The sequence below is a fragment of the Mustela nigripes genome, chromosome 1, assembly GCF_022355385.1.
Source record: "Mustela nigripes isolate SB6536 chromosome 1, MUSNIG.SB6536, whole genome shotgun sequence".
Lineage (NCBI taxonomy): Eukaryota > Metazoa > Chordata > Mammalia > Carnivora > Mustelidae > Mustela > Mustela nigripes.
In genome coordinates, this window is record NC_081557.1 from 19262876 (window position 1) to 19276936 (window position 14061).

The following is a 14061-nucleotide window of genomic DNA, read 5'->3' on the forward strand; positions in this document are numbered from 1 at the left end:
CCAAAAAGCTCCAGCAAGGTTTCTGTGTGTCTGTATATGGAAAGTGGTAAGTTGATTCTGAAAATTCATTTGGAAAAAGAAAGAGACATAAAAGAGAGTCTTGAGGGTGAACTAAACTAGAAGATTTTCCTTACCAGATATTAAAAGTTATAGCTAGTGGTACTGAGCAAGAGATGGACAAATAGGTCAATTGAAAACAGAACACAGAACAAACCAAACATACACAGTCACTTTCTCAGTGTTATGGAGTAAGCTTTTCAATAAGTGATGCTAGGTCAACGTAAAATCCATATAGGGGAAAAAAAGAATCTTGACCTTTATCTTCCCACCACACACAAAATCCACTTTTAGATGGATGGTGATCTACATGTGAAAAGTTTTAAAGCTTCTAGAAAATAACACAGAAAAATAACCTCATGATTCTGGGACAGGCAATAACTCCACACATAAAACAAATAGTACCAGCTATTAAAAAAATACTAATAGAATTTCATTATGGTTCAGAACTTGGGTTCATTAAAAACACCATAAACAAAGTTCCAAAGGCAAGGGACAGAGTGGGAAAAGATATCTGAAGTAATATGTATGCTATAAAGGTCTGTGTATCTGAAAATAAGAATTCCTACATATAATTTTTAAAAATGGACACAAGACATCAACAGGTACTTTATCTGATAACTTTACCAGATATTCAAAAGGTTATTAAATGAAAACAGTATTAAACATCATTAACTTGCATTTCCCTGACCACAAAGAGTACCACTACACACCCCAACAACTGTTATAATTTAAAACCAACATTTATACTAAGTATTGGTGAGAATATGAAGCAATGAGAATTCTGATACACTGTTGCTAGAAGTATAAATTTGTATAACCATTATGGAAAACTGACATTATCCATTAACACTTTTAATTCAGGTATTTCACTTGCAAGTCTATACAACAAATATATTCTCCATAAGATGCTAATAATAAGAATGTTCACAGTGCCATTATTTGTAACAGCATCAAACTGTAAACAAAGACAAATGCCCAACAGTAATATGGCATACGTATACAATATACTATAAAATACCATATACTGCAATAATAAACAACTGTTTCATACTGCAACATGGTTAATCTTGCCGACATTAATACTGAGTAAAAGAAGCCAGACACCAAGGAATATATATTATTTATATAAATAAAAGGTAGCAAAAGAAATCTACGGTGATGATTTTCAGAAGAGTGGTTACCTTGGCAAGGGGGATACTTAGGAAGGGGGAAAGGGAAGCTTCTGGGATGCTGGTAATGGTCTATATCCTGCTTTGGTTGGTTACACAGGTTTCTCCACTTCTTGAAACATTCATACTGTACTCAGTATATTGCACCGTGTATAAGTGACACTTCAAAATAAAAATAGAGCTGATGATAACTAAAGGCTCTATGTGTTAATATTTTCCTTCAAAGTAACTTAAATAAGAGATCATGAATAGAAAAAGTTGAGGTTTATAAATCTATTATATTTATAAATATATTTTTTTAAAGCTTCAGAACCTAGAAGTCATTCTGAGAATAACTGAATGGGTTAACTAGCTAATCCTAGTGGGTTCCTACGAGCCCTGACAGGTCGCTTCAATTAAATAAAGTGTTTCAAAAGTGACACAGACTCCTAGATACCTGTTTGATGCTACTGATAACTAAGAGTTTAAATATTACCTGAAAGATCCTCCTTGGTACTCTTCAGGTAACAGTTTTCCATCTCTTGCTTTCTTCGACAGGACCTGGGAAAGAAAAACACAAATACAGCATGCCAACCAACACCACATTACAGCCTGTTGTCACTTAAAATATTTGTAGAGGGTATACACTCATCTCTCACGTGCCTTGATTTAACTTCACTTTCTCTAATACAATTAAAAAATGAACAAGTTAGAGAGCAGATAGTCGTAAGAAGCTAACGCTGTAAATTGATACTCTACAAAAACTGCTTTCCTTTAAAAATTCTTCCAGTACTAGAATTACTCTGTACCTCACTACCATGCAGAATGCTTCAGTGTTTTCTATAGAAACAGTGAAATTTATTGTGTCTATAGTGTTTTTTTCTTGTAAGACACGGTATTACATGAAGCCATTCTTGTCCACCTGATTGCTTTTACATAATTGTTCAATGGCAATAATCCCACAACCAATGTATTAGTTTTCATCTTTCTTTTTCACATATAATATAGCTACATAACTACAGACAGTTGTAAACATTCTAAAGATGCTACGTCTGCCACAATTCAGTCACGTCCCCAGTGTTTTAATTTGGTTCGCTGGTTTTTCAATTATTTCATATAAAATTTCAGAAGTGGAATTACAAAGTCCTAGTACATAAACATTTTCTTGGTTCTTAATTTTACAACTGAGGCAGTTCCTGAATGAGCTAGTCCAATTTGCACTGCCACGAGAAATAGAAGAATGTGGTAATTTTTTTATCACTTTAGCAAAACTGATTTCTAAAACCGATAGAGGGAAAGACAGACACTCTGAGAGTGACCTTAAGTAGTTAAATTTTCCTTTACTTGCATTTGCAATTAATCACACTTACGTTAACTTTTATTTTTTAATGCTTCAAAAACAAAGGAACGGAGATTGAGTCATTACATATGAAAAATTAATAATGAACTAATTCATGAGTGGAAGAAAAAAATTAAACTATTGTCATTTTGGGAGATGAAATAAATCTGATGCTTAATTTTCTGTTCTATACAGCTAACATAAGTACAATTACAATCACCGTTGAAAACTGTTCAATTTTAAACCAGAGAGGACTTAATTTTTGAAAACCAAAAATATCCTTTAAAAAGTCATTCTAAATGACTTTTAAAAGTCATTTAGATCATTCTAAAAATGATCTCAATGTATCACTGTGACTTTCTTACAGTTGAGACAGATGTAGTTATCTGGATGCAGTTATTTATAAAACTACTTGGATCCAAAATGACAACTGAAAAGATGAATTTAGACTTGTGTGGTCCTTGGACTATCAGAAATAGGACAATCTACAAATGTGTTTTTTCTGCCTTAAGCAATGTGACTGCTCACATGATATAAACAGACATGTATCATATGAACTCTGAAAGGCATTTCTTTAAAGGCACATGATCTCAACAAACCTGCTGTTACCAGGCTAAAAGCAAATAACACAGACATTCTTTAAAAGATGGGATTGCAAGCCCACATTTAAAAAAAAAAAAAAAAAAGAAAGAAAGAAAGAAAAGAAAAAACAAACAAACAAAACTCTGTAGATCCTAAACACATCAAGCAGGATATTCCTACCAATGAATTCTAAAAGCTTAGAATAAGAATAATTCTGAGGAGGATTACTGGTTTTGAAAATCGCTAATTCTCACTGGGATTTCCCAGCAATGCACACTTAAAATCAAAGCATATGCTATCCCAAGCCTCCAGCTGAAAGGATGTAATACAAGATGACCAGCAAATACACATTCTTTATTAATTCATTTAAAAAATTTACTGTGCAAACAGAGGAAAACTTTGCCTCTGTCTTTTAAGACTGTTATAATTAATGAAGAATTAAGAATAACATGGGTTCTAAGGCTTGTTATTGTATTACTTTTTATTTAGGGACTAGAAACTTGAACTCAGTTGAGACATGACTTTGGCACCACATAATGACATCCTTGAGGCTTGTTATGGTCAGGAAGTAAAAACTTAGTGCAAATATTCTTAACCTGGGTCCACGGATGGAGTTCCAGAGACCCACAAACTCCTTAAAAAATTAATCTTAGTAACATTTTTTATTGAAAATTTAAAAAATAAATTCACTGAGCATCTATGATCTTCCTTCCACGCACTCTTGCAGAATTGGTTATATGGCAAGAACAAGGCCCTCAAGGTCAGACAGAAGGGAGCAGAGAAGGACCAACAAATAAACAAGGTAACTTCAAAGACTGATCAACGGCATACAATAAAAAAACAGGGTAAGGCCAGGGAGCTACTTAAGCTATGGAAGCCACAGAAGACCTCAGAAAGTAGCACCTGAACTGAGAAACACCCAGATTTAAATAAATCCTCTCTTCTACTGCTTTTTAGATGGATCACCTTGGGCAAACTTGCTAAAGCTTTTACTAAAACTTCGTTTCCTCAACTTCAGATGGGGAAATTAAGGTTTCCACTATAACACGGGGCTAACAGAATTAAATAAAGTGTTTAGCCTAATGGTTGGTATATCCCAGGAACAAGAAAGAGTGGAGTGTTAAACACCAGCAGCAGGGTGGGAGAGAGAAGCAGAGAGAATGGGAAGCACAGAGTAGCCAGAGCGCAGGATTGCTGGGAATTAGAGGAAAGCCTCGAGGACCACCAGAGGCCCTGGAACATTCCAAAGGGTTAAGACTGCCCTTCTCATCGCTCAGAGGCTGCTCATGCTGCCTCCTTACCACCTCAACCTAGGTTCTTCCAGGATACAAGGAACAGACTATGCATTATCATATTAAAATTAATAAATTGGTCAAAATCAAAGAAATCATCTTGAAATGGTTAATTAAAAAATTTTTATGTATGAAATATGCAAATATTAAAAATAAGAAAAATATATAAATATTTAAGAAAATTCTAACTCTATAGTTAAATGTGATCTCATTTGAATTTCACAAAAACACTAAAATACATGAATTCTCATTGCTGTTGAAAACTTTTGATGAACAAAAGGCATATAACTATCTTATTAACCAATCTAATTACTTGACTTTTCAATCAGTCAAATTAATACCACCACCCAATTAAGAAAAAGTTACATTTTTATCTATAAAAACACACTGCAAATCTTTTCAAAGAGGAGTGAAGATCTAAAAATGTCTACTCCACTAAGGTCACCCTTAATTATATCTAACTTGAAAATTCAACAGTATGCTTTTAAAAGTAGATTAATTTGTGTTCATGTATTTTGAGCAAGTTCATCGATATGTGTATATACTGTCAGCTCTCCAAAGAAATCTTATCTTCTACTTTTAATTCCTCCTTATAACTTTTCATCTACTATATATACAACTGGTCTTTGGTAAATGAAAGAGAAAAGAATCACTTATCTAAATGAATCTGAAATTTTCAGTTCTAACACTATAAGAGCTGATACTTCTGTCAAAAAAGTACCTTTGGAAATTATAGTGTTTGTCAGAGGTGACCTACTGTCTGGTTCCTGCCGATTCAATGGAATATTTTGGGGGAAATCGGACTCCTCCATATTGGGAGCTATAAAAACTGCTTTTAAAGAAACTTGGGAAAAACTCCGTACTTTTGCTTCTATAATATTAAGTACTTTAGTGGTCTCAATTCTAGAGAGGAAATGAATGAAATCAAATTTGAAGAATAAAAAGCTGTGAACAGTGAGGTCTCTCCATTACCACCTTCATAGGAATATGGTTTCAGCTTTAACTTTAAAACCATCTAAAATATCCTTGTTAGAGTTGAATTCTAGACTTTGGGAAATAAAGCATTCACCTATAACTTGAATACAGTTGATCCTCATTTATCTGTATGTTTTTTTCTGAACTCTTGATGGTTAAATGTTCTTTTTTTTTTTTTTTTAAATATTTTATTTATGTATTTGACAGACAGAGATCACAAGTAGGCAGAGAGGCAGGCAGAGAGAGAGAAGGAAGCAGGCTTCCCGCCAAGCAGAGAGCCCGATGCGGGGCTCGATCCCAGGACCAACGAATCATGACCTGAGCTGAAGGCAGAGGCTTTAACCCACTGAGCTACCCAGGTGCCCCGATGGTTAAATGTTCTTAAAGTGGGTCATACCTAGGTTAAAACTTAAAAAACCTTCATATATGACTGATGATCATTTGGAAATACATCACAGTGTGACTAGATGATGCCACAACTTAACCAGAAAGTAAATACTAACATTCCAAAAGCATAATATTTCTTAAGACATACCTTTACAGAGTCAGCAATCTCCTGTATACCCTTAGCAGCAGCATCTTTTATGATTGGTGTAATTAAACCTTTATCTGTTGCCACAGCCACTGAAATATCAATAAAGGGCAACTGCTTTGGGCCCTCTCCATCCCAGCTTACATTAACATCTGGCATTTGCTAGGGAACAAACAGAAAAAACATGTCATTCTAAAGAAGCAGATTTATTTGTTTGTTTGTTTGTTTTAAAAAGCAGCTTTAGACCAAGGTGGTTTCAGAGAAATAGCATTATTATGCATTTCTGAAAGTGAGCATAGGTAGAAGCAAATAAATGAAGATTTGGTTTGAAACAATGGTTCGGATCTCTGTGTTAAACGGCTTCTATGTTTGGGAAGAATAGGCATACCATGTTTTTTGAAGCAAGGTTGAGGAAACGCTAATGTACGTGTTTTGATCTCTTACAATAAATAATGGTTAAAAAAAGGTCTCCCTTTGTTCAACCTGATTGCTAAAAAGCATTCGACGTTTGTTATACTTCCTGTCTCTTATGCTGACGGAGATGGCCTTGAGGAGAAGAGGGAGGGAACAGGGTAACAATTCAACCACATTATTTCCACTGGGAAGGTAGAAAGCCCAAGTTTCTAGTATAGCCCTGGAAGATCCATCCGGCCTTTAATAAGTGACTTCCCTCTTGAAGAAAGACTTCTTAGGCTTCATGAACATAAGATAAATGTATGAGCATGCTTGTACTGAACATACACAAAACTACACAGAGGATGAAAAGAGCAGAAGAAATCAGTAAACTCCTGGAGACGGTATGTACTGTACAAATATTGTAGAAAAAATGATGGTGAAAAACAGAAAGCACAAACTAATTTCTCTTCTCAAAAATTCTTTGCTTTAGTAATAGCCTACCTAACTGTACACTGACCACTCCCTGGAGATGCATTCCCCACTGTACTCCAGCTTCTCATCATCCTGCTATGCTCGCTCTCACTGCATTTTTTTTTTTTTTTTTTGGGAGAGCACACGCTCGAGTCCTGGGCGGGGGTGAAGGCAGAGGGAGAGACTCCTAAGTGGGCTCCACGCCCTGTATGTCGGGCTCAATCTCACATCATGAGGTCATGATTGGAGCCAAAATCAAGAGTCTTGATGCTCAGCCAACTGAGCCACCCAGGCCCTCCTCCACTGCACTGCTTTCAGCTGCTCTGTGCATGGAGTTCTCCATCTCTCAAGGTTCAGCTGGTTCATTCAAAGTACGCAAAGCTCATTTATGTCAAAATAATAAACAGTGAAGTCCCAAACCCCGAGAAGATTTTAAGTTCTTCATGGAGAGCACTAAAGTAAAAGAAGAAAAAAAAAAACCCTCCCAAGTGAGGAATATCTGGCAAATAAATGTAATTTCAGAACTATGCAACAAAAACCTACGGGATCTGGCCTCAGTTGTGGTCAGAGGAACATTTATACTCTTAAAACCTCTTTTTCATATTCAAAATTATAATAATTACACATTCCCATTTCCTAACAAAGTATTTTCAACCAAAGTCTAAAATAATTCCGATCTAAAGCAGAAGGAAATAATGGAAGGAATACATAAGGCAACAATACAAATGAACTGAGTACACAAATGCGTAATAATAAGAGCAAGACAGAATTGAGAACAATGTGAGTGTTGAGGATTATTATATTAAAATATTGTATGAAGCAAATTTAAATGACTCTGGGCTAGCAAGTTTTTGGGAATCCAGATGAAATGAGTGATTTTTCTGGGAATATATGTTTCCAAAATTGATTCAAGAAAAAGCTGAAAATTAAACGCTCAATAATTATGGGGAAAAATGAGGCAGTTGTCAAAGCTCCCTCCTCAAAACAGAACTAGGCTTCAGATATTTTTACTGGTGGATTCTATGAAGCTTCAAGAAATAAAAACCGTTATAATACTGAAATATGCACAGAGAAAGGTGAGATGCCTAAATTATAACCATTACCGCTATTTCTGCTTCTGTACTTTCCCTTGCTAACCCATGAAAAGATGGAAAAATACCAGCAGACTTTCTATAGACACTCTGTAACCACACATCCCCCTCCCAGAATTGAACCTGACAGAATGGCTGCCCCCGGACCCCGCCCCCGGCTCTGGGCCAAGAGATAACAGCCATCTGACTCCCGAGAAACCCCCACCCGGAATTGGACGTAACATAATGACTGCTCCCGGACCCCCCCATCCGGCTCTGGGCCTAGAGATAACAACCATCTGGTGCCCCGCGTTTTGACAGGAAGACCCTGGTCAATCCTGAGGTGACACATACCCTAGTGGCGCCAACTCAGCAGTTTGAAGAATGACCCTTTGTTTGAAGAGCCCTTTGCCCTAACCAATAATCCGTTCCCAGGCTTTTCCCGCTCTGTAGCGCGCCAGTCATATTATAGAGTTCCTTTTTGATTTTCCCGCGGTATGTGGTGATTTGTTACAAGATACTATGATGTATGCTAAGTCCCCGCCTCCCCAAAAATAGTGTATAAAAAGTGTTGTGATCCTGAGCTCGGGACCTCTTAGCATCACCGGCAAGGAGTGCGCGGAGGTCCGGGTTCGAACTCGTAATAAACGACCCTTGCTGTTTGGCTTTGACTCTGGACTCTGGTGGTTGTCTTTGGGGGGGTCTCAAAATTTGGGCACAACAAACGGAAAGGAGGAAGTACCCAAATTCACTTTAAGAAGACATTGATTTTAAAAAAGAAAAGCACAAAATATAAATTATAATTACTTACAGCTCCTGATACAAAATTATGAAATGAAATGTAATAACCACTAGAGATTCACATAGGGAGGACAAGAATGATTCATAATTAGAAAATCACTAATATAATTCAAAATATTATTTGCTCAAAAGACAAAAGCCATATGAACACTTAGATATGAAAGGCTAAGAAAATGCAGGACTTTAAAATTCTCTATTATTGTACTGTTCAAGAAATAATAAATTCCTTATAAATATATATATTAAATATAGCACCTAACACGCAGTGAACCAGAAAAATGGCCTAGTCATAGAGAGAAAGGACAGAAAATGGAGAAGAGCAAGAAAGCAAGAAGCCCAGGTTCCAGATCCAAGTCCAACTCTAGCCTCCTGCTCCTCTGCCACTTTCCCCACGTCAGCATGCGGGACTCCATCCCTCCCACTGCTTGGGCCAAAGTCCTGGTCCTTTCTCTCACACCCCACAGCCAACCCATCAGCAAATCTTTTTGGCTCTACCTCTGAAATGTATCCTAAATCCCGCCTTCACTCCAGCTTCACCACTAGCTGCTGTCTTAGCCCAAACCACTGTGGCCATCCATGGCCTCCCAGGGGAGCGCACTGCTGCCTCCTGGCCTCCCTGCAGGCTGTGTTCCACAAACCACCAGAATAGTCCCTCCTTTTTCTTTTCCGAGTTTAAGTAGGATGTCAATCCTTTCTCAAAACCCTCCAAAGGCTCCTCCCCTCTCCTTCATAATAAAATCCCTAGACCTTACCACGGCTGCCAAGGCTTTACCAGCTTCTGGCAGCACAACTCCTCCCTCTTTCTTCTGTTTAATCCCTTCAGCTACCTCCTCTCCTCCAGAAACAGTATCCCCTGCTGGCCACCAGGTCTGAAAGGCAGTGGCCCCTCCCCCCAGCCTCCGTGGGCAGTTCCCTCCGCCTGGCACACTCTTCTGATAGCTCTCTCTTCCAGGCCTTGACTCAGTTACCACTGTGACAGAGAGGCCTATCTTGCCTAACTGTGTGCACCATGACACCCTGACTTACTCTGCAGCAGGGTTGCTTTCTCCTCCTCCACTACACTTTCACTATCTGACAACTACTGGTCTCTCCCAACTATACTATAAGCTCCAGGAGAGCAGAGAACATGTCCACTTTCGTTCACTACCGTTTCTCTAAATGCCTATAATGTACTCAGCATGCAACAGGGGATCAGTTAGTATTTGCTGAATAAACTATAATTAGTTATAGCCCCCTTGATTCTTAGTTTCGTGTATAAAACTGAGGGAGTGAGATTAAATGGTGTATTTTTAGCAATGAAATTACTTAATTTTCGTGACTTAAAAATGACAGTTCTATTTATCATATAAAAATCCCAAGACATGAGACCATTGTATAAGCCAAAATGATTTAGGGTCTGCTACTTACTTTAAGGGTAATGGCTGCTGCCTTGATGATAAAATCATTCACTGATACTTTAATGTCATCTGAAAGAAAAACAAGCATATCAAAATTAGCATTCATAATGAAACTTTAACAATGGCCATTAGGATTTCCAACTTGTTCATTAACGAATTATAGTGAAAAATATTGTAGGTTTTTGTTTGCTTAGTCAGTTAAGAGCTCCCTCATTAGGGGTGCCTGTGTGGCTCAGTTGTTAAGTGTCTGCTTTCCACTCAGGTCATGATCTCAGGGTCCTGGGATCGAGCCCCACATTGGGATCCCTATTCAACGGGAAGCCTGCTTCTCCCTCTCCCACTCCCCCAGCTTGTGTTCTCTCTCCTGCTGTATTTCTGTCAAATAAATAAATAGAATCTTTAAAAAAAAGTCCCGATTAGAAAAACTTTTATGAGATTCTGCAGAAGTAATATTGACCATAAATGTAAAAGATTACTTCTGAATTACAAGTCTTTTAAACTACTCAGATATACTCGAGAACTTGACACATTATAACCAGTTAGAAAGAAAAGAACCACTTCTATGTCTCTAAAAACACAAATGGTCTCTACCGTGATTCAACTGTCTCTCACCCTTTCCAAATGTCTTCATTCTGCATATGTTTTATGATACACTGATTATAGTAGAACAGTGGTAACATTACAGTCATTTTAAAGATATCTGTACCTATCTATGTATCTACCTGAATCTAGAGAGAGATTTTTTACTAATGAAGTGTGTACCAAAAAAATTTAAGACCACCAAGCTGTTTTTTCACTTAACAAAACAGGATATATAGTAAAAGCCAAAGATGAAGCAATGCTGGCACAGATCCTAGTGCAATGAACAAGACGAGGTTTTCTGTCTAGTTGTATGGTGATTCCATCTGAATCAATTTCCTCCCAGTATACATAATTATTTCAAGATAAAGCTAAGCTACCCTCCCTTCCCACAGAGCTGATCATAATGAAAGCATCTGATATACACTTTTGCTTTTCCCAATGGGTAGGAAAGTGTTGAAAAATGTAAACTACACTTGATTTTCTATTGCAAAAGCTTCTAGAAAAAGAATTTTTAAGATCAAGATCTAGTCAATGGTATATGGCAAGATACACAAATCCTGTTACTATAGTATCATGGAATTTTACATGAACAATAGCTCATTACAAAGGCATGCTGGGGATTTCAGAAAGACATTAGATGAATTACCATAAACCCAAATACTGCCAAACAGTCATGGTAACCACCACCTGCTCATCTAATTCATAGCTCTTTTAATTCAGATTTCCAGAGATATAAATATTTTTGTTTGCTTGTTTAAAACCCTTTTAGGAGTAGAAATATAAGTAGTTTCCCAGAGCTTACAGAATTTTAATGATAACATATAAAAGACATGGCCTGCATAAATTCAAATATGTGGACATATTTTATGACCTCATTATGCCTACCTCTTGTGTCTCCCTCACCCTCCCTCGTACTTTATCTATATCTATAGGTATCTACAGTGAAGACTTCCCAAACCACCCCACAGTTAATGATTCCCTATATACTGCTGGAGTCCCCATGCTCACCTAAATTCTCTGTCCTCATCATATCCAACATTTTGTACTTTGGAGCTGATCACTTTCTTCATTGTCGAACACTTTTTCTTACTGTCTTCTATGTCACGGTACCCTCCTGGGTTTTCTTTCTCTCTACCACTCACTCATTTTCTGTCCCTTCCTCTTAATGGTGGCATCTTCCCAAGCAAGAACCTTCTGTTCCAAGGTTTTGATACCATCCATATGCTGATGATTCCTCCAAATGCTACCTCTTATCCTGATGCATCAGAAGCTTGACTTATATGTTCAATTTCTCACATAACATTTCTAACAGGCATTGGAAATCAAAAGAGTACAAAGGAGATTTTTTTTCAAGATCTTTTACTGTCAACTCTTTATTATGGAAATTTCCAAATAGTAAGGAGACTGTTGGTGACACGATTGAGAAGAATAGGAAGTAGTTTCTAAGGGAATATTAAATATTTTCATTTGCAAATCATTACAAAATATTGTAAACATACTTATCTAATGTTACATAACTATATAAGAAAGAAGATTGGAGACAAATAACGTGGGCTCTTTGGAGACCCCCTAGAAACTTCCTAGCTGCAAGGACATACCAAACTTGAACCATGAAAAGATACTAAATTAATCCATCTCTCCATTGAAATAGTACTGTTTCCTGCCTCATGAAAGGAAGAAACCAGAAAAATTATTCCCTTAACGATCTCTATACCATGACTAAGCAAGTATGCTTAAAGCTTGTAAGGGGAGCTTTTAGGATAAACTTTTTAAATATTGTTAATTTTCTGTGAGGCAAGCTTTCCATTCATTTCCTTTAACTTTTAAAATCTCTCAGGCTGTCTTCATATGAATTCTTCAAAGTCTGTATTTAAATTGAAATAATCAGTCCTGTTGTTACTTAAGATGTAGAAAGCCACAAGAGAATGTTTTTCCCACCCTAATAGAGTAGGGGGAAAAAGCAGGAGAAGTTACAAAATCGAAACTTCTTTTGAGTCTGTTAGGGAGTTGAGGTTACAAGACCAACAAGTGACTGAAAATCAAGGGTGATGATTCCCCTCTGAAGAAGGATAAACACATGTCAGAGTGCGGGAGTATGGGACAAAGCATGGAACAATGCCCATGAACAGATGGGGATATCAGCAGAGATGGAAACTCTAAAAAACATTCAAATGGACAGTTAGGAGGAAAAAATACACAATTAAAGATAAATCATTTTTCGTTAGGCTTCACTGACTAAACATAGCTGAGAAAAGAGTCAGTGACATTGAAATTAGGTCAATGAAAATTATTCAAACAGAAACACAAAGGAAAAAAAAGGATGAACAAAAAAAAGAACAGGGAATCTAAGAGCTTTGGACAATTCAAACAGTTGAACATTTATAATCAAGAGTTCCAAAAAGAAAACACATGGAGCAGAACATACTGTAAAAACTAATGGCTCGGAGTTTTCCGAAATTAATGAAAGAGAACACATCAAAAATCCAAGAAGCTGAGAGAAACCCAAACAGGATAAACGCAGTTAGTTAGTTTGTTTGTTTGTTTGTTTTTGAGAGAGAGCGAGCACAGGCAAGCAAGTGCACAAGCCAGGGGGGAAGGGCAGAGGGAGAAGAGAGAATTCCAAGCAGACTCCCTGCTCAGTATACAGCTGAACCTGGGGCTTGATCTCAAGACACTGAGATCATGACCTGAGCTGAAATCAAGAGTCAGATGCTCAACCTACTGAGCCACCCAGGTGTCCCTCATTTTTAAAATTCTTTAAAACACAGCTAATTTGCTAAAGAAAAAAAAAATCAAACATATATGCTGGTGCTTACACCATAGGCAGAAATAAAACATGATAATAAGAATACGAAGGGTAGAAGGAGGAAAATGTAATGTCCTGTTGTAAAGTTCTTACATTATACATGAAGGGATGTGATAAAAATGTGAAGGTAAATCATGATGAGTTAAAGAATTATATTGTAAACCTTAAGGAAACCACCACAAGAGAAAGAGAGAAAGTAAGATAGAATTAAAGTGGAATCAAAATTAAAAAATAACCAATCTAAAAAAAGGCAAGAAAATAGGAAAAAATTGGAAGAGATGGGACAAATAAAGACAAAGAACAAATGGTACAAAGGACAATAGTACAAAGCGAAAGAAAGGATGAAATTATTAAATGAGAATGGTCTAAATATTTAATTAAAAGACAGTACAGGATTAGACAAAAAACAAAGAAAAATAATGTGTTATCTGCAAGGAGTCAATTTAAATATAAAGACACAGATAAGTTAGGAGTAAAAAGATGTAAGATTTTAAAAACATTAAGCAAAGAAAATTGGAGTAATTGTAGCAAAACCAGATAAGAAAGGCTTTGGGGTAAAAAAAGATTACCCCAGGAGTGGACAGGGATATTCCATGACAGATCTATTCAT

At 36.8% G+C, this 14061-nt stretch overlaps 1 protein-coding gene across 2 annotated transcripts in view; it reads right to left on the reverse strand.

Moving 5' to 3' along the window:
- PDHX (pyruvate dehydrogenase complex component X) overlaps window positions 1-14061 on the reverse strand; it is a 71904-nt gene that overhangs the window by 4316 nt on the left and 53527 nt on the right. For both annotated transcript variants that reach the window (XM_059405906.1, XM_059405897.1), the window contains exons 8-10: window positions 10074-10132; window positions 5932-6090; window positions 1705-1769 (exon numbers count right to left, since the gene is read on the reverse strand). In XM_059405906.1, the coding sequence (XP_059261889.1) occupies window positions 1705-1769; window positions 5932-6090; window positions 10074-10132 (283 nt within the window). The remainder of the gene's footprint in view (window positions 1-1704; window positions 1770-5931; window positions 6091-10073; window positions 10133-14061) is intronic.